This window comes from Cervus canadensis, chromosome 29 (assembly GCF_019320065.1).
Source record: "Cervus canadensis isolate Bull #8, Minnesota chromosome 29, ASM1932006v1, whole genome shotgun sequence".
NCBI classification, from domain to species: domain Eukaryota; kingdom Metazoa; phylum Chordata; class Mammalia; order Artiodactyla; family Cervidae; genus Cervus; species Cervus canadensis.
Window position 1 is genome coordinate 41,240,149 of NC_057414.1, and position 19,766 is coordinate 41,259,914.

The window sequence follows — 19,766 nt, forward strand, 5'->3', positions numbered from 1 at the left end:
TTAGACCCCGACTCTGCGCAAGCCCAAAGGGTTCCCCCGCTTCTTATCGCCCCACCACTTCCCTGCGCTTGCGCATTCAAGCCGCCAGGTTTTCCTTTTCCGGGTCCCAACTTGGCTCGTTGGGCGCATGCGCCACTGCAGGTTGGCGGCTCGCAGCTCCTTCTTCCGGCCTCCCCCTTGGGCCGGCTCCCGCAGAAGCGGGGCGAGCGCGGAGCCCAAAGCGAGTGACCTGTGACCCCGGAAGTGGACCTCAGGGTCCCGGGGCTTTCCTCGGGCCGGAACCGAAGGAGCCGTCGCTGCACCCCCGGAGCACCCACCCCACGCCCACCTCTGGATGCCGCCGACGGGTGCCCGGCCCGTGCCCCGCGCTTGCCTGCCGGCCCGGCCCTCGGGAGCAGTTCTGGGGCGGGGGTGGTGGCCAGGACCCCGTCTCTGATGCGGCTCCACCCCCACGCCTGGGTCTCACACCGCTGACTGCCCGGCCGGCCCCGCCCCCTGCCCGCACCCTCGCCCCTCAGACCTCTCTCCCCCATTGGGGGGGGACCATGGCGTGAGCGCCAGGCCGGGCCCCGGGGCCCTCGGGCGCCAGGCGGGGCATGGGCCAGGGGCCGCCCCCATGAGGGTCCCGGGAGGAGGGCGCGCGCAGCAGCGGCGGGGCCATGGGGTCGCAGGTATTGCAGATCCTGCGCCAGGGGGTGTGGGCCTCGCTCACCGGCGGTTGGTTCTTCGACCCGCACCAGAGCACCTTCTCCAACTGCTTCCACCTCTATGTTTGGATCTTCCTGCTCACCTTCCCTTTCTTGCTGTACATGGTGAGACGCTGCCGCCACCTGTAACTCCCGCCGGGGAAAAGGGAGGGCAGATGTCACCGAGGGGTGCAAGCTGACAGGGACTCCGGGCTGTGGGAAGGGGACTCACTGTAGAGTTCAGAGTGTGTAGAGGAGAGGCCAGAATTTTCTGGCCAGGGTGACCTTGAGCCCCTCACTTAATCTCTGTCCAGTTAGTAGGGAAAAGACAGGCTCTTTGTACTGGTTGTATGCAGGGGCGGGAAGTCTTCTTGTGAACTTGTGAATCCTAGCCCTGATGGCGGTGGTGGGCCCACCCCTTGTGGGAGCAGGGGTCTGTGAAGGGTGACCCGACTTGCCGCCATCTCCAGGTCCTGCCCCCCAGCTTGCTGGTGGCTGCTGTGTACTGCCTTGTGGTGGCTGTCATCTTCGCTACCATCAAGACTGTGAACTATCGGCTGCATGCTATGTTCGACCAGGGCGAGATTGTGGAGAAGCGCAACTCTACCATGGGGGAACCAGAGGAAGAGCCTGCCCAGGGGGACAGCAATCTGCCCAGGTGGGCGAGGCAGGGCCTGTACTGGAAATGGAGGGTTCTTGGTGCTTGGGCCTTGGCATTGGAAGATGGAGAGGGGGCTTAGGGAACATTGTCTCCAAGAGTGGTTGAATATTCCTTGATTGGCTCTGGATTTGTCAGGGGAATCGACATGGAGGGATGAGTGATGGGGATGGTGGGAGAGGTGCTGTGTGAAGAGGGAAGGTTAGCTCGAAACTGATGTTCCTGTGCACTGCTAGAGACCCTGGAGTGGAGATGACCGTATTTCGAAAAGTGAGTTCCACGCCCCCCGTACGCTGTAGCTCTCAGCATTCCGTGTTTGGCTTCAACCAGGTCTCGGTGAGTGGTGCCGGCCCTCAGCCTCCCCTCCTCCTCTCCTGGGAGCCTGTTCCCCATATGGGTATGTTCTGCACCTACTGTTTTGCCCTGTTGGCTCCTTCAAACGTTTCTCTTACCCACTCAGGAGCTGCTGCCCCGGATAGAGGACTCCGGGCCCCTCAGAGGTAGGTGGCTGCTATTGAGGGCGGAGGTGGCGGTGCAGAGCGGGGCCCAGCACGTCGGTGCCTTGAGGTGCTGCTGACGCGTCTGGGACTGTGCTTGTAGACATCAAGGAGCTCGTGCGGGAGCAGGGCAGCAACAACGTGATCGTGACCTCGGCTGATCGAGAGATGCTGAAGCTAAGCTCACAGGAGAAGCTGAGTGAGTGGTCATGATTGGCAAAGGCTTGGGGAGAAGACCAGCTGTCATGTCTTTGAGTCACCCTAACCTTTGCTTCCTGGGGCTCTCTTAGTCCTCTGAGATGGGACCTCAGTGTCCCATCCCACTGAGCTCTCAGAGCTCGGGGCCATAGGACCCTCTCAGCCATCAGTTCCTGCTAGAGAACGCCTTTCTTTAGTCCTTTGTCGCCTTCTCTTCTGACAGTTGGAGACCTTCCCCAGACGCCTCCAGGGGCCGCCCCGGACCCATCTCTCCCCAGCACGGACTCCTCTGAACGTTCTCCCCTGGCTGGAGACGGAGCCCCGTGGAGTGGCGGCAGTGTGGCTGACACTCCCATGAGCCCCCTCCTGAAGGGCAGCCTCAGCCAGGAGCTCAGCAAGAGCTTCCTGACCCTGACCCGGCCTGAGCGGGCCCTGGTGAGGACCAGTAGTCGACGGGAACAGCGCCGGGGAGCGGGCGGCTACCAGCCCCTGGACCGGCGGGGCTCGGGGGACCCCACACCCCAGAAAGCTGGCTCCTCAGATTCCTGCTTCAGTGGCACCGACAGGGAGACGTTGAGCAGCTTCAAGAGTGAGAAAACCAATTCGACCCACCTAGACAGCCCCCCTGGTGGGCAAGCCCCCGAGGGCAGTGACACAGACCCCCCCTCGGAGGCAGAGCTGCCTGCCTCCCCAGATGCTGGAGTCCCCTCGGATGACACGCTCCGCTCCTTCGACACCGTTGTAGGAGCAGGGACGCCGCCTGGCCCGGCTGAGCCGCTCCTGGTCGTGCGGCCCAAGGACTTGGCGCTGCTCCGGCCCAGCAAACGGCGGCCGCCCGTGCGGAGACACTCCCCCGCCGCCAGCCGGGCCCCTCGGCGGCCGCTGCTGGAAGGCCGGGGCTTCTTCGAGGATGATGACACCAGCGAGGGCAGTGAACTGAGCCCGGCCTCCAGTCTCCGGTCCCAGCGCCGCTACAGCACCGACAGCTCCTCTTCCACTTCATGCTATTCCCCCGAGAGTTCTCGGGGGGCCGCCGGGGGAGCCCGAAAACGACGGGCCCCCCACGGGGCTGAGGAGGGGATGGCTGTGCCCCCCAAGCGGCCCTATGGGACCCAGCGGACGCCTAGTACTGCCAGCGCCAAAACTCACGCCCGCGTGCTGAGCATGGACGGGGCAGGGGGGGATGTCCTGCGGGGTCCCCTGGCCGGCTCCAAGGCTGAACTGGAGGCCCAGGCAGGGGTGGAGCTGGCTGATGGTGAGCCTGCTGTGCTGCCCGCCGAGGCCCGCAGGGGACCTGCTGCCAACCAGCCTGGCTGGCGCGGGGAGCTGCAGGAGGAAGGTGCGGTGGGGGGAGGTGAGTGCCGTCTGGAAAGGGTGGGCTGTGGAGGGGCGGGGGTTGGGGCAAGGGGCAGCTGGAGCGGGGCCTGCTCAGCCTCCAGCAGCAGGTGGAGGTGGACACAGCCGTCGAGTGACGTTGTCTGCCAGGCTGAGCGAAGGGGAGGCTGAGGCAGAGACCTCAGGCACCTGACTCCAGTCCTGAAGTTAGCACTTGAGCTTCTTCTTCTTGAAGTCTCTATGTAGCCATGTTCATTCTCCTGGGCCACCAGCGGAGCGGAGCAGGACGTGTCCTTATTCCCAGATGTGGAAACTGGCCTGAGTGGTTAGGTGACCTGGAGGGGTTACAGAGCCAGGATATGGTTGGACTAGACCTGACCTTTAGCTCCACATAGGAGCACCTGCATCTCCCTGCCGCCCGCCCCCAGGCTCTGTTTGCTTCTTTGTCACTTACACTGCGGGGGGGGGGGGCTCTCTCTGGGCAGCTGCCGAGGAGACTGGCAAGCGGGACCGCTCGAGCAGCGTGAGGCGGGCACAGGCCATCCGGAGGCGGCACAATGCTGGCAGCAACCCCACCCCCCCGGCCTCCGTCATGGGCTCGCCCCCCAGGTGAGCACCAGCTGGCTGCCTGGGGTGGGGGAGTGGGGCCCCGCTGGCTCTGAGTGCTGACAGCCCATGGGCTGCCCCCTCCCCAGCAGCCTGCAGGAGGCTCAGCGGGGCCGCGCGGCCTCCCACTCCCGGGCTCTGACGCTGCCCTCGGCCCTGCACTTCGCCTCCTCGCTGCTGCTCACCCGGGCCGGTGCCAACGTGCATGAGGCCTGCACCTTTGATGACACCTCCGAGGGTGCCGTGCACTACTTCTACGACGAGAGCGGTGAGCCCCTCTTTTTGTCCAGTGGCCGAGCCTTTGGCCCGGCCTCCCCCCTACCCCGGCCGAGGGTCATCGTCCCTGGAATTGCAGCCTTGGTGCCCCAGGGCTGGGCTGCCATCTGGAGAACCCAGCACAGGGTTTTCCGCAGGGTGGTTGGGCCTCAGTGCTCCTGTCCCTGATGGGCCGCCTTGTGTCCCACACCTGTCTGCCCCAGGTGTGCGGCGTTCCTACACCTTTGGCCTGGCTGGAGGCGGCTATGAGAACCCCGTGGGGCAGCAGGGGGAGCAGGCAGCCAACGGAGCCTGGTGAGTCTCCAAGCTCAGGCTCTCCCAGCCTGGCGGCTGGTGAGCTGTTATTTCTGGGGAGTTTTCTCCCTTCCTTCTTTGGGCAGGAGCAGGGGTAGCTCAGACCTCTAGGAGGAGAGGAGGGTGGGTGGCAGCGAGGGCCATGGAGGGGAGAGGGGCAAGCCTGCAGGGATCCCTTGGGTCCCTGGCTCCACGGCACTTCCAAGCATGAGGCTCCAGGACCTTCTTGGAGGCCCAGGGTCTGGGAGGGAGGCCCTCTGTGACCTGTCTCCTTTTGACACCCCTGTGCATTTTTGGGGTACTTGAACAACCCCCTTGGGCCCCCAGTAGTGGCCTGGCCTTGGCCTCAACCCTGTTTCATTCCTGGGCTCACCCACAGCCCCGACCCTCACCTCTGCTGTTCCCACAGGGACCGCCACTCGCATTCTTCTAGCTTCCACTCAGCTGATGTCCCAGAGGCCACTGGTGGTCTGAACCTGCTGCAGCCGCGGCCTGTGGTCCTGCAGGGTATGCAGGTGCGCCGAGTGCCCCTGGAGATCCCAGAGGTGAGAAGCCAGCACTGGGGAAGGACTTGCAGGAGGGGGTGGGGGATGCAGAGCACCAAGCACTTGTGCAGGCCCTGGGAGGGCCAGGTTGTTCCGACTGAGGGCTCCAGGGGCCCTAAGGTGGCTGTCCTGATCTTTGATGGCCAGCACAGGGTGCACAGAACACGAATGACAAGTTGCTTATTTACTCAGTAAACATGTCTGGGATAGCTTCTTTACCCTGGCGGGGCCCGCAATTAGTGGGGACGGTGCAGTGGCGCCCGCAAAGGGGACAGCTGAGCTCACCGGACAGTGGCGGTGGGTCGCTTGAGGCTGGTCAAGCTTGTCTGTTTCAGCAGGGTTAGTAAGAGCACTTCCTATTGTTCCTGAGAGGGTCCTGGTGTGGACGACAACTTATGTAATCGGTCAGGAAATGACAGAAATGTTAGGATTGTGTAAGGCGCAGATTCAGAGCTTAAAGAACAATCGTGAGAGTAGTGCCCACGCAGCCAGGGCCACAGAGAGACCAAGGGCAGCGCCCAGAAGCCGCGCGTGCTCCTTCCTGATGCGCTTGTTCTCCTTCCCCGTCCCGTGGGAGAGCAGTGCAGTCCTCAGACGGGCGAGGGCTCCTCCAGAGGCAGGGGCTGTGCTGCGGTGGCTCTCCTTGTGTCTCCAGAGTCTGGCACGGGCCAGGCTCATGGATGTGTTCCATAAACACTTGTTGACTTAAAGACCCAAGAAGTCCAGAGAGGTTAAGTAGGCAGCCCAGGGCCTCACAGCAGTGGTATTGGCACCCAGGCCTGCCCTTAGGGCCAGCCTTCCGTGTGCTCCAGGGTAGGGTGGTCAGAGTGACCCTGATGGCCATGTCTGAGCAAAGGGTGGCATTTGTGCTGGCTCCCGAAGGGTAAGGTGGATTTCACCGACCCCAGGAAGAGGCCAGAGATACCTCCTGAGTGGGGAAGACAGACACAGGAGCTGGTAACCCTGGCCCTTAGCAGCCCCCACGGCCATTGAGCCATATCCTGGGGAGCTGGAGAAAGGAGCAGGCCCTGGGGTGGAGGATCAGGGCAGGCTGCAGGGCCACTAGATGGTAGGGACTTTCTGTGTAGACCAGCCCACGTGTGCCAGAGGGTGGCATGGATGGCAGTGGGTCAGAGCTGATGGCCAATGTGTGCCGGGGGTGGTGTGGACTGCGTGGTTGGGCGGGAGGGGCGCAGCTGATGGCCAGTCTGTGCCAGGGGGTGGCGTGGACTGTGGTGGTGGGGGGCGGGGCTGATGGCGGCGGCCATGGGGACCGCAGTTTGACCTACTGGACCAGGACTCCCTGCACGAATCCCAGGAGCAGACACTAATGGAGGAGGCGCCACCCCGGGCCCAACACAGTTATAAATACTGGCTTCTTCCTGGCCGCTGGACGTCTGTGCGCTATGAGCGGCTCGCCCTGCTGGCCCTGCTGGACCGGTGAGCACTCAGCCCGCAGTCCTCTGTCGTTCCTGGCCCCAGGCCTTCCAGACTCTGGGAACATGTGGAGGCTGTCATGGCCACAGAGAGCCTAACTGCTGGGTCACTGAGGGTGCGTGGAGAGCTGGAATTTGCAGTGGGGTCGCTTTAGGTTCTTCTGGGGGCAGATGTTTGGCCTGGTGGGGGGTGCTCTGATCATTCCTCTCTCAAAATTTTGCTGGAGGGAGACATTGCTCTTATGCAGTGTGGTTTTTTTTTTTATTTGCTTCTGTATTAGATTCAATTAAATTGAATCCTATACAGCCTAAAAAGCCAGCAAGTTGTGTGTCTTAGCTTCCCTTTTTTTCTGGGAGGAAACTGAGGCCCAGAAAGGCAGAGATGGCAGGTGACTTCTGTTGTCTGGGTGGCTTCCTGCGCTCTGGATTTCTCCCGGCACTGTGAGCGGTGCTTTGGGGAGTGGGAGGCAAATCGGCCAGATCCAGAGTGTGGCCCCTGAGGTCTCCGGGTCTAGAGGGGACAGAGCTTGGGATTGGGTGCAGGATAGCAGTGGGCTGGCTTCCTGGAGCAGGTGCAGCCTGGCCCTGCCCAAGGTTATAGCTCCCGATACTCAGGATGACGGCTGGCGTGGGCGCCAGCCTGGATGTGGGTCTTTGTGGCTGGGTCCTGTCCCCCACCCCTACCCCCTGATCCCTTGCCCCGCCAGTACGGGAGGAGGTAGGCGTGCTCTGACCCAGCGGTCTCTCCAGGACGCGTGGGCTGCTGGAGAACATCCTTGGTGTTGGCCTGAGCAGCCTCGTCGCCTTCCTGGGCTACCTGCTGCTGCTCAAGGGCTTCTTCACGGACATCTGGGTCTTCCAGTTCTGCCTGGTCATCGCCTCCTGCCAGTATTCCCTGCTGAAGGTCAGGCCTGGCCTCCTGGGTCTCCTCCCACAACTCCTCTTGAGGGGGTCAAGCTAGAAAGCAGATAAGATGCTTCACGTTCCCTGCAACCACCACTCTCCCAGCCCCATCCAGCAAATGAAGGAACTGAGGCTCAGAATCGTTGAAGGGGAAGTCCTGCCCTGGTCCCTCATAATGCCTGGGAAGTGGAACCAAACAGGTCCCGGGCCTCTGACCCTCCTGTGGGCGAGGCTCTTGTCACCACTGTAGCTCCTGTCTCTTCCAGAGTGTGCAGCCGGATGCCGCCTCCCCCATGCACGTGAGTACAGCGGAGCGCGTCTCCCTGCGAGGCCTGGGCCTGGGCGGGGCTGAGACCCTCACCATTCCCCGTTGCCCGCAGACCCCAGATCCTTCTGCCCTCAGCCCTGCCAAGCTCTCTTGGACCCAGGGCTGGGCCCAGGGCACGTGAGCATGTTTGTGAGTAGGGCGTTCAGTGAGGGAGGCGTGGCTCCTCACAGGCCCCCTCCCCAGGGCCACAATTGGGTGATCGCGTACAGCCGACCCGTCTACTTCTGCATCTGCTGTCTGCTCATCTGGCTGCTGGACGCCCTGGGCTCCGCGCAGCCCTTCCCGCCCATCTCCCTCTATGGCCTCACGCTGTTCTCTGCCTCCTTCTTCTTTTGTGCCCGTGATGTGGCCACTGGTAAGGCGGGTAGGGTTGAGGTTGCGGGGGGGGTTGGGGGAGAGTGAGGCCCTAAGGGTGGGCTGGGGGGCAGCCGGCAGACTGACCGGGCCTCCGCTTCCCCTTCCTGCCAGTGTTCACCTTGTGCTTCCCGTTCGTCTTCCTCCTGGGCCTCTTGCCCCAGGTGAACACCTGCCTCATGTACCTGCTGGAGCAGATAGACATGCACGGCTTTGGGGGCACAGGTATGGAGCCCAGGGCGGGGTTCAGGGGTGAGGAGGCCGTGCAGGTCTACGGGTCTGTGAGGCTATGAGGGTATGAGGTTATCCGACTATGGGTCTAGCACTTCGCTGAGGCTTCTCCAAGTCTATGTGGAAGATTCTAAATGCCCATCTCTTCCCCTCCCTCCCCTTCCCCTCCTGTCTCCTCCCCAGGCAAGTGGTTTAAACCCAAGAATGCCAAAAGTCCTGCAGGCCTCTCTGGGCTGAGGGAGCAGAAAACAGTGGGCTGGGTCCCGAGTCCAGGGGAGGTTAGCCCCTGGAAGTTGAGGGGCAGCAGGGTCAGTGCCATGGGGCCTGGCAGGTGGGATCTGGCTTTACTTGCTGTCGCTCGCCTTGCAGCTGCCACCAGTCCCCTGACCGCCGTCTTCAGCCTCTCCCGCAGCCTACTGGCCGCGGCCCTGCTCTATGGCTTCTGCCTCGGGGCCATCAAGGTAGGGATGACCTGTGGGGGGCCGGAGGCGTCCAGAGCCTGGGGGTTGTTGGGATGGGGCTGTGAATTATGCTCCACAGTGGCTTCTCCCCCAGGGTGCGGGCGGGCACCCTCACGCCCTGACCAGCACGGGTTCCCTCCCCAGAGTCCTTGGCCAGAGCAGCACGTCCCTGTCCTCTTCTCCGTCTTCTGTGGCCTCCTGGTGGCACTGTCCTACCACCTGAGCCGGCAGAGCAGTGACCCCACCGTGCTCTGGTGGGTGCCTGCGTGGGCCTGTCTGTGCGTGCACGTGTGTCTGTGTGTGTGTCTGTGTGTGTATCCGTGCATGGCAGGGGTGGGGGGCAGGGTCTGCACATGTGCTGTCATCATCCGACCCCAGGGCCTGTGGGAGGAGGGGCAGCCTCCCAGACCCGGGCCTCTGACTCTTCTCATGGCCCTACCTGCCAGGTCTCTGGTCCGGAGCAAGCTCTTCCCCGAGCTGGAGGAGCGGAGCTTGGAGACTGCCCGCGCTGAGCCCCCAGACCCACTGCCAGAAAAGATGCGCCAGTCAGTGGTAAGCGCCTGGAGTCCCGGGGTCCAGCCTTGGGGGGAAGGTTGTGCTCGGTCACCGGCGGCGGTGGCACCCACGCTGGTGTTTCCCGGCCCTGCAGCGCGAGGTCCTGCACTCCGACCTGGTGATGTGTGTGGTGATTGCCGTGCTCACCTTCGCCATCAGCGCCAGCACTGTCTTCATTGCCCTGAAGGTTTGTGGGGCACAGGCCAGCCCTCTCGCCCACTCAGGTCTTTGCCAGAGCCTGAAGGTCCTGAGGGCTGGGCAGCTATGGCCTCATGTCCTTCTCGGGCCTGGTGGACCTGCGCCAGGCAGCCCGTGGCTGAGCCTCCTCTCCTCCTTGCAGTCCGTGCTGGGTTTTGTGTTGTACGCGCTGGCGGGGGCCGTGGGCTTCTTCACACATTACCTGCTGCCACAGCTCCGCAAACAGCTGCCCTGGTTCTGCCTGTCGCAGCCCGTGCTGAAGCCGCTGGAGTACAGCCAGTACGAAGTGCGGGGTGAGTGCCTCTCGCCAGGCTGGGGCCCTCCGCCCCGCCTGCCCTTCCTATAGGAGCTCGGACCTCTCAGTGCAGGGTGCCAGCAGGGGGCAGCCTCTGCCCACACTGCCCGGTCCGCACTGGCATGGGCCCTGCGGCCCCTTCACTGCCCTCTGCACCCTCTCCTGTGCCCGCCTCAGCCCCTGGCTCACTCGCTCTGCCTGCTCTGCCCTTTCCCTCCCCGACTTGTGGACTCTGAGGAGGTAGGAGTAGAACTCCAGGAGGTGTTGTTGAGAAATACAGACTGGTTCTTAATGAACTAGACCAGTGCAGCGCACACTGATTTGTGCAACACAGACTCCCTGGAGCTTGTATTTGAATACCTGGATTTGTGGTACGAAGGTCTGCGTGCTTGTTTTTCTTAGTGAAGGATCTTGTTTACTGGGCCAGCATCTCCATGTGGCTACAGTCACCTTGAGCCAGTGACAGGGACCTGGTCCGAAGGACCCTGTGAACTTGGGCCTCATCCAATCTGTCCTGACTCCGGTGGACACTGGGGATGTTGTCATCATCCTTTATTTCAGACAGCCAAATGGGCAGAGCACTCGCCCTGAGCCCCCCACACACCCTGCCTGGGCCTCATCGCCCTCATATGATTTGCCGAAAATCAACACCCCGCCAGCTGCTCAGAAATCCTAGGGGCCCAGAACTGCGTAGCCCCGCATCCTGGGCTCTTCCCTCCTGCCAGCTTCCCTCGGAGAGCACACCCGTCCTCCCCTGCAGCAGGAGGAGGGTGTGGAGGGCCCAGAGCTCGACAGCACTCCCACCTTCCTGCCTGTGGTTGCAGGTGCTGCCCAGGTGATGTGGTTTGAGAAGCTGTACGCCGGCCTACAGTGTGTGGAGAAGTACCTTATCTACCCGGCCGTGGTGCTCAACGCCCTCACAGTGGACGCTCACACAGTCGTCAGCCACCCGGACAAGTTCTGCCTTTAGTGAGGACTGCCGGCCCCCGGTCATCCCACCATCTCCCTGCCCGAGTAACCCAGGGGGAGACTGAGTACCCTTGACCAACAAGCATAAGTAGGCCCCCAGCTTCTAACACCCTTTCCAGTGAAGCACCTGCCTCCTCAGGAGCAGACGTGTCCCTCCAGTACACCTGAAGTTGGTGGGGTTAGTGGCCTCTTCAGGGAGCAGAGACGAAGGTCACTGGCCCAAAAGAGCCAGGCCCTGCCCAGCAGAGCCCAGGCCAGGGCCTGCAAGGGGTGGGCACCCTCCCCCACCGCCCAGCCCCTAAAGCCTGCCTCTTGCCCACAGCTGCCGGGCACTGCTTATGACCGTGGCTGGGCTGAAGCTGCTGCGCTCGGCTTTCTGCTGCCCGCCCCAGCAGTATCTGACCTTGGCCTTCACCGTCTTGCTCTTTCACTTCGACTACCCACGCCTGTCCCAGGGCTTCCTGCTCGACTACTTCCTCATGTCCCTGCTCTGCAGCAAGGTGAGCTGGGGGCTGCACCGCAGCCCTGGGGGCAGACCTCTCCTGCCTCGGTGTGGGAGACCCGCCCCAGTCCGTGGTATCCCCTCTCGGGGCCTTGGCAACACCTCCTCGCAGGGCAGTGAGCAGGCTGAGGGTTAGAGAGCGTGAGTGATTTGCCTCAGGTTTCCTGGAGAGCTGGTGGTCAGCCGAGACTTGAACAAAGACCTGTTCCCCGGCTCTGTACTGGAGACCTACAGTGGTGCCCACGGGGGAGCCTGGCACAGGCCTGAGCTTTCATCTCACTCCCGTGAGCATTCTGGTCTGGTTTCTGGCCTGGCCCAGGATGGTGGAGAGCAGTACTGTGTCCCCCTTTGAGGGCAGGGCCTGTGACTGTCTCTTAACTCTTGGTATCACAGCCCATCACCAAGAATGGCATAGCCTGAGCAAATCGTGTATCTGTTCTACCTTGTCTGAACCTTAGTTTTCCCATCTGCAAAGTGGGACAGTGATAGGACGCTCCCAGGATGATGATATGAATTAGATCGCTAATGTCCCCTTGGGTGCGCTGTCGGGGTTGCTCATGGTGTCGGAAGCCCCCAGGGCCTGAGTGGCACTTGGCGGGCCCCCCTCTGCGAGCAGTCCGTGTACCTCTCCCCTCCCCTCTCCACCCCTGCAGCTGTGGGACCTGCTGTACAAGCTGCGTTTCGTGCTGACCTACATCGCGCCCTGGCAGATCACCTGGGGCTCCGCTTTCCACGCTTTTGCCCAGCCGTTCGCTGTGCCACGTACCCGGCCTGCCGCTTGCGGCCCGGGCGGGGGTGTGCAGGGAGGGCCGTCGCCCGGATGGGGCGGCTTCAGGCGGGTTGGCAGGGGCGGAGGGGTCATGAGGGAGGCCGGGGAGGGTCCTGCGTGCCTGCCACCTCCTTGACTCGCGCCCAGACTCGGCCATGCTGTTCGTCCAGGCCCTGCTCTCGGCACTCTTTTCCACGCCTCTCAACCCGCTGCTGGGCAGCGCCGTCTTCATCATGTCCTATGCGCGGCCCCTCAAGTTCTGGGAGCGTGACTACAAGTGGGTCTCCTGGGACGGAGGCGGTTGCCGTGTGGGACCCTGAGCGGGACTGGCAGGGAGCGGGCGGCTGGACAGGGCAGGTTGCCAGGAGATCGGATGGAGATTGGAGGCTGGATTGTGGGGAGGGGCACCGTGGGCTGACCCACAGGGACACAGCTTGAGCCAGGCCAAGGCCTGCGGCTCACACCCTGGGCTTGCTGGCTGTGTGGTGCCCCTGGGGGGGTTCCCCTCAGGTCCGTGAGCCTTACCCTCCCCTTATGGGGCTCTCGTGGCATCTGACTCAGAGCATGGGGGTGCAAGCCCAGAGGGGCGTGGTGGGGAGTGGTGGGAACTGTCACCTGAGCCTGGGGCAGCCTTGCCCTCTCAGCCACCTGTGTGTTACCCTGTCTCTGAACAGCACTAAACGCGTGGATCATTCCAACACCCGCCTTGTCACTCAGCTGGACCGGAACCCTGGTGTGTACCCAGCCATCAGGAGCTTTGGGGCCGGGCCTCCCTGGGGAGGGAGCCTTGCTCACTTGTCATGTCCATCTGGCTGTCCATCCCGGGTCCCAGGCGCTGATGACAACAACCTCAACTCGATCTTCTACGAGCACTTGACCCGCTCGCTCCAGCACACACTGTGTGGGGACCTGGTGCTGGGCCGCTGGGGCAACTACGGCCCTGGCGACTGCTTCGTCCTGGCCTCCGACTACCTCAACGCCCTGGTCCACCTCATCGAGGTCGGCAACGGCCTCGTCACCTTCCAGCTGCGTGGCCTCGAGTTCCGGGGTGAGCCAGGGCGCTGCCTTTGTCAGTGTGTGAGGGCCGGACCCTAACCCTGCTGTATCCCGGTTTGCTGAGGCCCTTGAGCAAGGCATTCTCCCCCACGGGCCCCATGGCCTGGGATTTCTTGTCTGAGCGTTGAGGCAACAGGCTTTCTTTGGCCCACCCCCGTCCCTGCCCTGACTGTGGCAGGTCTGTAGTGAACAGGCTGCTCTGGTGGAAGCTCCGGCCTGGGGCTCCTGCTGGCCTGCTCTGTGGACTCAGGCCTGGCCCAGGTTGGGGGCCACGCATAAGCCCTGGGGAGTGAGCCAGCTCCTGGCCCTCAGGAAGATGTACCTGGCAGGTACCAGCTTCAGAAGAGGCCCCGAGTGCAGAGAGGCTCGAAGCACAGGTCGGAGCAGCACAAGCCTGCGCATATCTTTGCGTCTATAAGTGAGGGACCTGGTCCTGTCCATCCTGTCACCGCCACCCTAGTCCCACCCCGCCATGGCTACTGGCAGTTAGCAGGAGAAAGGGGCTCATTTGTTCATCTGTTCACTAAGTAACAGTGACTCCACTGCCTCCAGGGGTTGGGCCTGGGCACTCTGGGGAGGAGGCTGGCGGGGATGTGCCGTGTCCCCTGACTGGCCCCCTCCCCACAGGTACATACTGCCAGCAGCGGGAGGTGGAGGCCATCACCGAGGGTGTGGAGGAGGACGAGGGCTGCTGCTGCTGCGAGCCAGGCCACCTGCCGCGGGTCCTGTCCTTCAATGCGGCCTTCGGGCAGCGCTGGCTGGCCTGGGAGGTGACGGCCAGCAAGTACGTGCTGGAGGGCTACAGCATCAGCGACAACAACGCCGCGTCCATGCTGCAGGTGTTCGACCTCCGCAAGATCCTCGTCACCTACTACGTCAGGGTAGGAGGGTGAAGCCGGGTGGCCGGGGCCCCACGCTCAGGGCTCGCTGGCCAGGAGCTTCCCGAAGGCCACATTCTGGGTCTCCGGGAGCCTGTTCTGTCCAAGGGATGCTGGGGCCTCAGAGAGTGGAAGCATCTTCCAAAGCATCACTGCCAGACAGTGGGTCTCTGAGGCCCTGTGACTCTGCCTGTTGGGGGCCTGGGGTGGGGGCCTTCTGTCATCGCCTCCAGGAGGCTCCCATGGGGCGGAGTACTGGGGGCCAGTGGGCAACACGTACACAGATCTTCTCTGGGCTTTGGTCCTGGGAGGGGCATTGCTGATGCCCACCTTCCAGATCACCAGCCCCGCACCACACCCCACCAACACAGAGAGACAGTATAGCTAACCGTGGTGGCCTTAACACAGCTTTAGGAGCATCTGTCAAGCAGCGGATGCTTACTAAGGGGTGGGCTGTGCCAGATACCTCTCCTGAGCTGGGTGAAGCCCACCACACCTTGCAGGAGACATGCTGTTGCCTTAGATGTGGAAAGTGCCTTGCCTGAGGCCCCAGCATCAGGAGGAAGTGCTGGAGCTAGGCTTAGCCTGGGCTGGGCCTCCCTGTCTCAACCTAGGCCCCCAAGCCAGGCCTGAGGGGCTCTAGGCCTGCTGTGGGGCAAGGGGTTGGGGAGCACAGTGTGGGGTCCCAAGGGAGCCCTGGACTGGGTTGTGGGACGCCTGTGATGTTGCTTTCTTTGCCTTCATTTAGACCTTTGAGAAGTAGGGATTCTTGCAGTTCTGTGAGGTGGCAGGGATGACAGGAGTGGGGTGACTAGGGGTCACAATCAGGTCCCCTCACGCTCTCTTAGCATCCGCCCTGCAGCATGTCGTGGGCCCAGAAGGGACGGGCGGCTTGTTGGAGTCCACAGAGCCTGCTCACCTGAGGTTCTCTCAGGCGGTCCTGTGTCCCCCAGCTGACCCTTGTTGCCAGTGGACGCCCCCTCTGTGTCACTTGTCAGAGAAACTACTTTCTCAGATGTTTTTTCCCATGCCCTCACTCACTCCTAGGGAAGAGCTTATACTGTGGCCATTTTGCCCAGGTTCTTGGCCCTCCACGTCCTACCGGAGCCGCCCTGCTGGTCCCCCTACTGCCGAGATGCCCCTTGTTCACGGCCGCTGCACCAGCCTCCGCAGCTCTGGGTTCCCCACCCCTCCCCCAGGCAGAAGGCCACCCGGCATTGGCTCCATCCAGGGCAGCACACAAGATCCCATAACCTGACTGGCTGCCAACTGACGGCCTCAGACTGCCCATCCATCATGTCTGTACCAGCTGCATACCGTCCAAAACCTCCTTCATTCGCCCAAGCCCCTGCTTAGAAACCAGCAGAATCTTTCTTTTTTAAATATGTATTTTATTATTTCCTTGGCCGAGTCAGGTCTTAGTTGCGGCTCGAGGGATCCTCGTTGCGGCACACAGTCTCTCTAGTTGTGTGCTGGCTCAGTAGTTGTGGCTCATGGGCCTAGTTGCCCTGCAGTGTGTGGGGTCTTAGTTCCCAACCAGAGATGGAATCCGCGTCCCCTGCTCTGCAAGGTGGGTTTTTAACCACTGAAGTCCCCAGCAGATTCTCTTAAGGGGTCCAGGAGCCCCTGGCTTGGGTACAGATGCTGTGCCTCTTTTTTTTGAGGGGAAGTCCTGTGGCCATCACACTTACGCTCTCTTGAGGGACCCGTGACCCAAGCACCTGGCACAGGCAGCACCCTCTAGTGGATGCTCTGTGAGGAGGCGTGCTTCCTGTCGGCTTTCCCCTTCCTCTTCCCTGACCGAGAGAAGGAACAGACAGGCCTGTGTGGCTTCAGGGAGCTGAGATGGGAGAGGGGACAGGTGTCCTGGGAAGCTGACTTCAGCGCAGTCTAAGACAGAAGCTTCTCTTTTTTATGGTCAGGCCACATAGTTTGAGGGATCTTAGTTCTCCAACCAGAGATCGAACCCAGGACCTCTGCGGTGAAAGCGCAGAGTCCTAACCACTGGACCACCAGGGAACTCATGAGGAGAAGCCTCTGTCCCCTGACACTGTCTCCCCTAGTGGCCAGGGCGAGGGCGCACCTCCAGTCACTGACCCCTGCCCTCTTCTCACAGAGCATCATCTACTACGTGAGCCGCTCTCCCAAGCTGGAGGCCTGGCTGAGCCACGAAGGCATCGCAACGGCCTTGCGCCCCCGTGCGGGCACCTGGCTACGCTGACTCCGACCCCACCTTCTCCCTGAGCGTGGACGAGGACTACGACCTTCGCCTCTCCGGCCTCTCGCTGCCCTCCTTCTGCGCCGTGCACCTGGAGTGGATCCAGTACTGTGCCTCCCGGCGCGGCCAGGTCCGGCCACCCCCAGCCTGGGGCTGCCCTCTCCCCCTTGGCCTCCCCCCCCCCCGCCCCCGTGCGGGTTCTTTTCGCCCTCAGCCTCCCTTGGCCTGGGCCCCAGCCCCTGCCCCAAGTGCCCTGTGCCAGGTCTGAGCTGGGCTCTGGGGACGGGGTCCTTGTGCCGCAGCCTGTGGACCAGGATTGGAACTCGCCGCTGGTCACGCTGTGTTTTGGCCTGTGTGTGCTGGGCCGCCGGGCCCTGGGGACTGCCTCGCACAGCATGTCTGCCAGGTGAGTGCCCGGCCCAGCCTGTCGCCCTCCCCTCTACCTGCTGACAAGCCCTGGGCCTATGGCTGCAGCCCCCAGAGCCACATCAGTCCTTCCTTTAGCGCGGCTCCTCTCCCCATGGGACGCCCCCTGTTCCTCACGATCGCCCTGTGAGGGACACGGGCAGGGACTGACCTCCTTGTCAAGATGGGGAAACTGAGGCCCAGCGTGAAGTGCAGGCTGCCCTCTGAGCCCTGCACACAGAGCCAGCGCTGAGGAGCCCCCGCGCGCCGGTGCATTCATCCCTCCTCCTCTTCTCCAGCCTGGAGCCCTTCCTCTACGGCCTGCACGCCCTGTTTAAGGGGGACTTCCGGATCACCTCCCCGCGGGACGAGTGGGTCTTCGCCGACATGGACCTGCTTCACCGCGTGGTGGCGCCCGGGGTGCGCATGGCCCTCAAGCTTCACCAGGTAGGCAGAGGTGTGCCCAGGCAGGGCGGGCAGGCAGTGAACCCACCGCCCAGGGCAGGGGCGGCCCACCTCGGCCCTCCCGTCCTCCCCGCAGGACCACTTCACCTCCCCGGACGAGTATGAGGAGCCGGCCACCCTGTATGACGCCATCGCAGCCAACGAGGAGCGGCTGGTCATCTCACACGAGGGCGACCCGGCCTGGCGCAGCGCCATCCTCAGCAACACGCCCTCGCTGCTGGCACTGCGCCACGTCCTGGACGACGCCTCGGACGAGTACAAGATCATCATGCTCAACCGGCGCCACCTCAGCTTCCGCGTCATCAAGGTGGGGTCAGCCGCTCACCCCACCCGGCCCCCTTCCCGCCGCAGCCTCCTGACACCCCTCCCCCCCCGGCACGTGTGGCCCCCGCAGGTGAACCGGGAGTGCGTGCGTGGCCTCTGGGCCGGGCAGCAGCAGGAGCTGGTGTTCCTGCGCAACCGCAACCCCGAGCGCGGCAGTATCCAGAACGCCAAGCAGGCGCTCCGCAACATGATCAACTCCTCCTGCGACCAGCCACTGGGCTACCCCATCTACGTGTCTCCCCTCACCACCTCGCTGGCCGGCAGCCACCCTCAGCTGCGGGCGCTGTGGGGCGGCCCCGTCAGCCTGGGCGCCATCGCCCGCTGGCTTCTGCGCAGCTGGGAGAGGTGAGCTCTGACCCCTGCCTCCGGGGTCACAGGGGAGGAAGCAGAGGTTCACAGAGAGGAAGTGGTGCTCTCCGGGGTCTGACTGAGGAAGCGCCGGAGCCAGGAGTGAACCCCAAGCTGACCCAACTACACACCCTGCCCCCTCAGCCAGAGCCAAAGGTGGCCTTTAGCCTGAAGCACCATTGATAATGCCACCTTTAAAAATTCTGTAGGGGCTTCCCTCGTGGTCTAGTGGGTAAGACCTCGTTTCCACCGCAAGGGGCATGGGTTCGATCCCTGGTCAGGGAACTAAGATCCCACGTGCTTCGCAGTGTAACCTTAAACAAAAAAAACACTCTGTAAAGTAGATAGCAGAATCTTTTAGAAATAGGACTAGGATCTGAGATGTTAGGTGGTCTGTCTTGGGTCGGGGACTTGTGCTGGTGAGGGCATTGCACCCTCCTCCCACCACCCTCGTTTCTGTGTCCCCTCACCCAGGCTTCACAAGGGCTGCGGTGCCGGCTGCAATAGTGGCGGGAACGTGGATGACTCAGACTGTGGCGGAGGCGGTGGCTTGACCTCCCTCAGCAATAACCCCCCCTTGGCACAACCCACACCTGAGAACACAGCAGGTGAGCAGGCAAGGCCTGGCTGAGCCCGTGAGAGGGAAGGGCAGCCTAGCGACTGAAGTCTGCCCTCTTATCTGTCTCCCACAGGCGCTGGGGACCAGCCCCTCCCACCAGGCCCAGCCTGGGGCCCGAGGCCCTCCCTGAGCAGCTCTGGTGATGGGCGCCCCCCTCCTCTGCTGCAGTGGCCACCCCCTCGGCTCCCTGGACCATCCCCCGCTTCGCCAGCCCCCCCTGAGGGTCCTAGGCCCTCAAGGCCCCCTGCCCCTGGTCTCCTAAGTTCTGAGGGTCCCAGTGGGAAGTGGAGCCTGGGGGGTCGGAAGGGACTAGGGGGATCTGAGGGGGAGCCAGCCTCAGGGAGCCCTAAAGGAAGCACCCCCAAATCTCAGGTAAGGCTCCTCCAGCGGGGTCAGGTCTGGGCAGCTCAGGTCTGCTCCCCCACCACCAACCTGTCTCCCTTCCCTCAGGCGCCCCTAGACCTCAGCCTCAGCCTCAGCCCGGACATCAGCACTGAAGCCTCACCCCCCAGAGCAGTGCAGGACGTTCACTGCTTGGACAGCAGTGCTCCTGAGACTGGCACGCCCACCGGGGCCCTGGGCGACTGGCCTGCCCCTGCTGAGGAGCGAGAGAGCCCGGCAGCTCAGCCCCTGCTGGAGCATCAATACTGAGTGGCCTGGTGCCCTCTGGGCCTCAGCTGTATTTGGGGACTTGGACCCCCGGCCTCTGGCCCTTTCTGCTGGACCACAGAACCGAGTGGCTTTGGTTTCCACATGTGAACCCTGACCTCTGGCTGCCTTAGCCAGAGCACCGGAACTGAATAGCCCAGACCTCTGACCTTGACCCCTGATCTCTCATCCCTAATCCAGAGCCTGGGCTCCCCCAACTGAGGCAGGCAGCATCCCAGTCGGGCCCTAAGAGCCAAACCTATGGGCTGGTCCCGCTTCAAGCCCATGGCCAGGACTGACTTTGCCCCTCAGCCTGCACTGCCTGCTGGGGTGGCCCTTTGGCCTTGGACTTGGGGCTGAAATGTGGGAAAGGGGGATTTCTTTTTCTTTTTTTTTTTTTTTTTCGTGCTTCGGAGACACCAGAATTAATAACACTATTTTTGATTTTGGTTGGCAGTTTCTTCTTCTATCTGGGGGTGTTTGGGTGGAGGGTAGAGGAGGTGGTCAAGTCAGGGTAGATGAGCACAGAGGGATGAAGGATGTGGGGCTGGGTTCTGAGGTCAAGGTTAGACCAGGGTGGGGCTCAAATAGGACTGGATCCTCTTTGCCACTTGCCTGTTCCCTTTTTAAACCTTGACCCTAAGTTTGCAGTTGTTCTGCTTCTCACGCCAAAACGTTCAAAGATTTCTAGCTCCAATGGCAGGTTCCT

The 19,766-nt window shown here is 62.6% G+C and overlaps 1 protein-coding gene across 1 annotated transcript; it reads left to right on the forward strand.

Moving 5' to 3' along the window:
- Positions 1-659: 659 nt before the first annotated feature.
- Positions 660-19,506, forward strand: PCNX3 (pecanex 3). The gene is given in 36 exon segments (XM_043451367.1): positions 660-812; positions 1,157-1,344; positions 1,581-1,680; positions 1,805-1,844; positions 1,945-2,040; positions 2,263-3,393; positions 3,860-3,983; positions 4,070-4,248; positions 4,460-4,550; positions 4,960-5,095; positions 6,414-6,535; positions 7,282-7,435; positions 7,701-7,733; positions 7,946-8,117; positions 8,231-8,341; positions 8,717-8,808; positions 8,953-9,062; positions 9,255-9,360; positions 9,458-9,550; positions 9,704-9,854; positions 10,681-10,825; positions 11,148-11,325; positions 11,981-12,089; positions 12,244-12,373; positions 12,771-12,829; positions 12,929-13,144; positions 13,780-14,033; positions 16,147-16,224; positions 16,226-16,378; positions 16,551-16,654; positions 16,953-17,100; positions 17,195-17,425; positions 17,513-17,787; positions 18,265-18,398; positions 18,483-18,781; positions 18,860-19,506. Coding segments are annotated over 36 exon segments (6,096 nt in total). The 3' UTR covers positions 19,061-19,506.
- Positions 19,507-19,766: the final 260 nt, after the last annotated feature.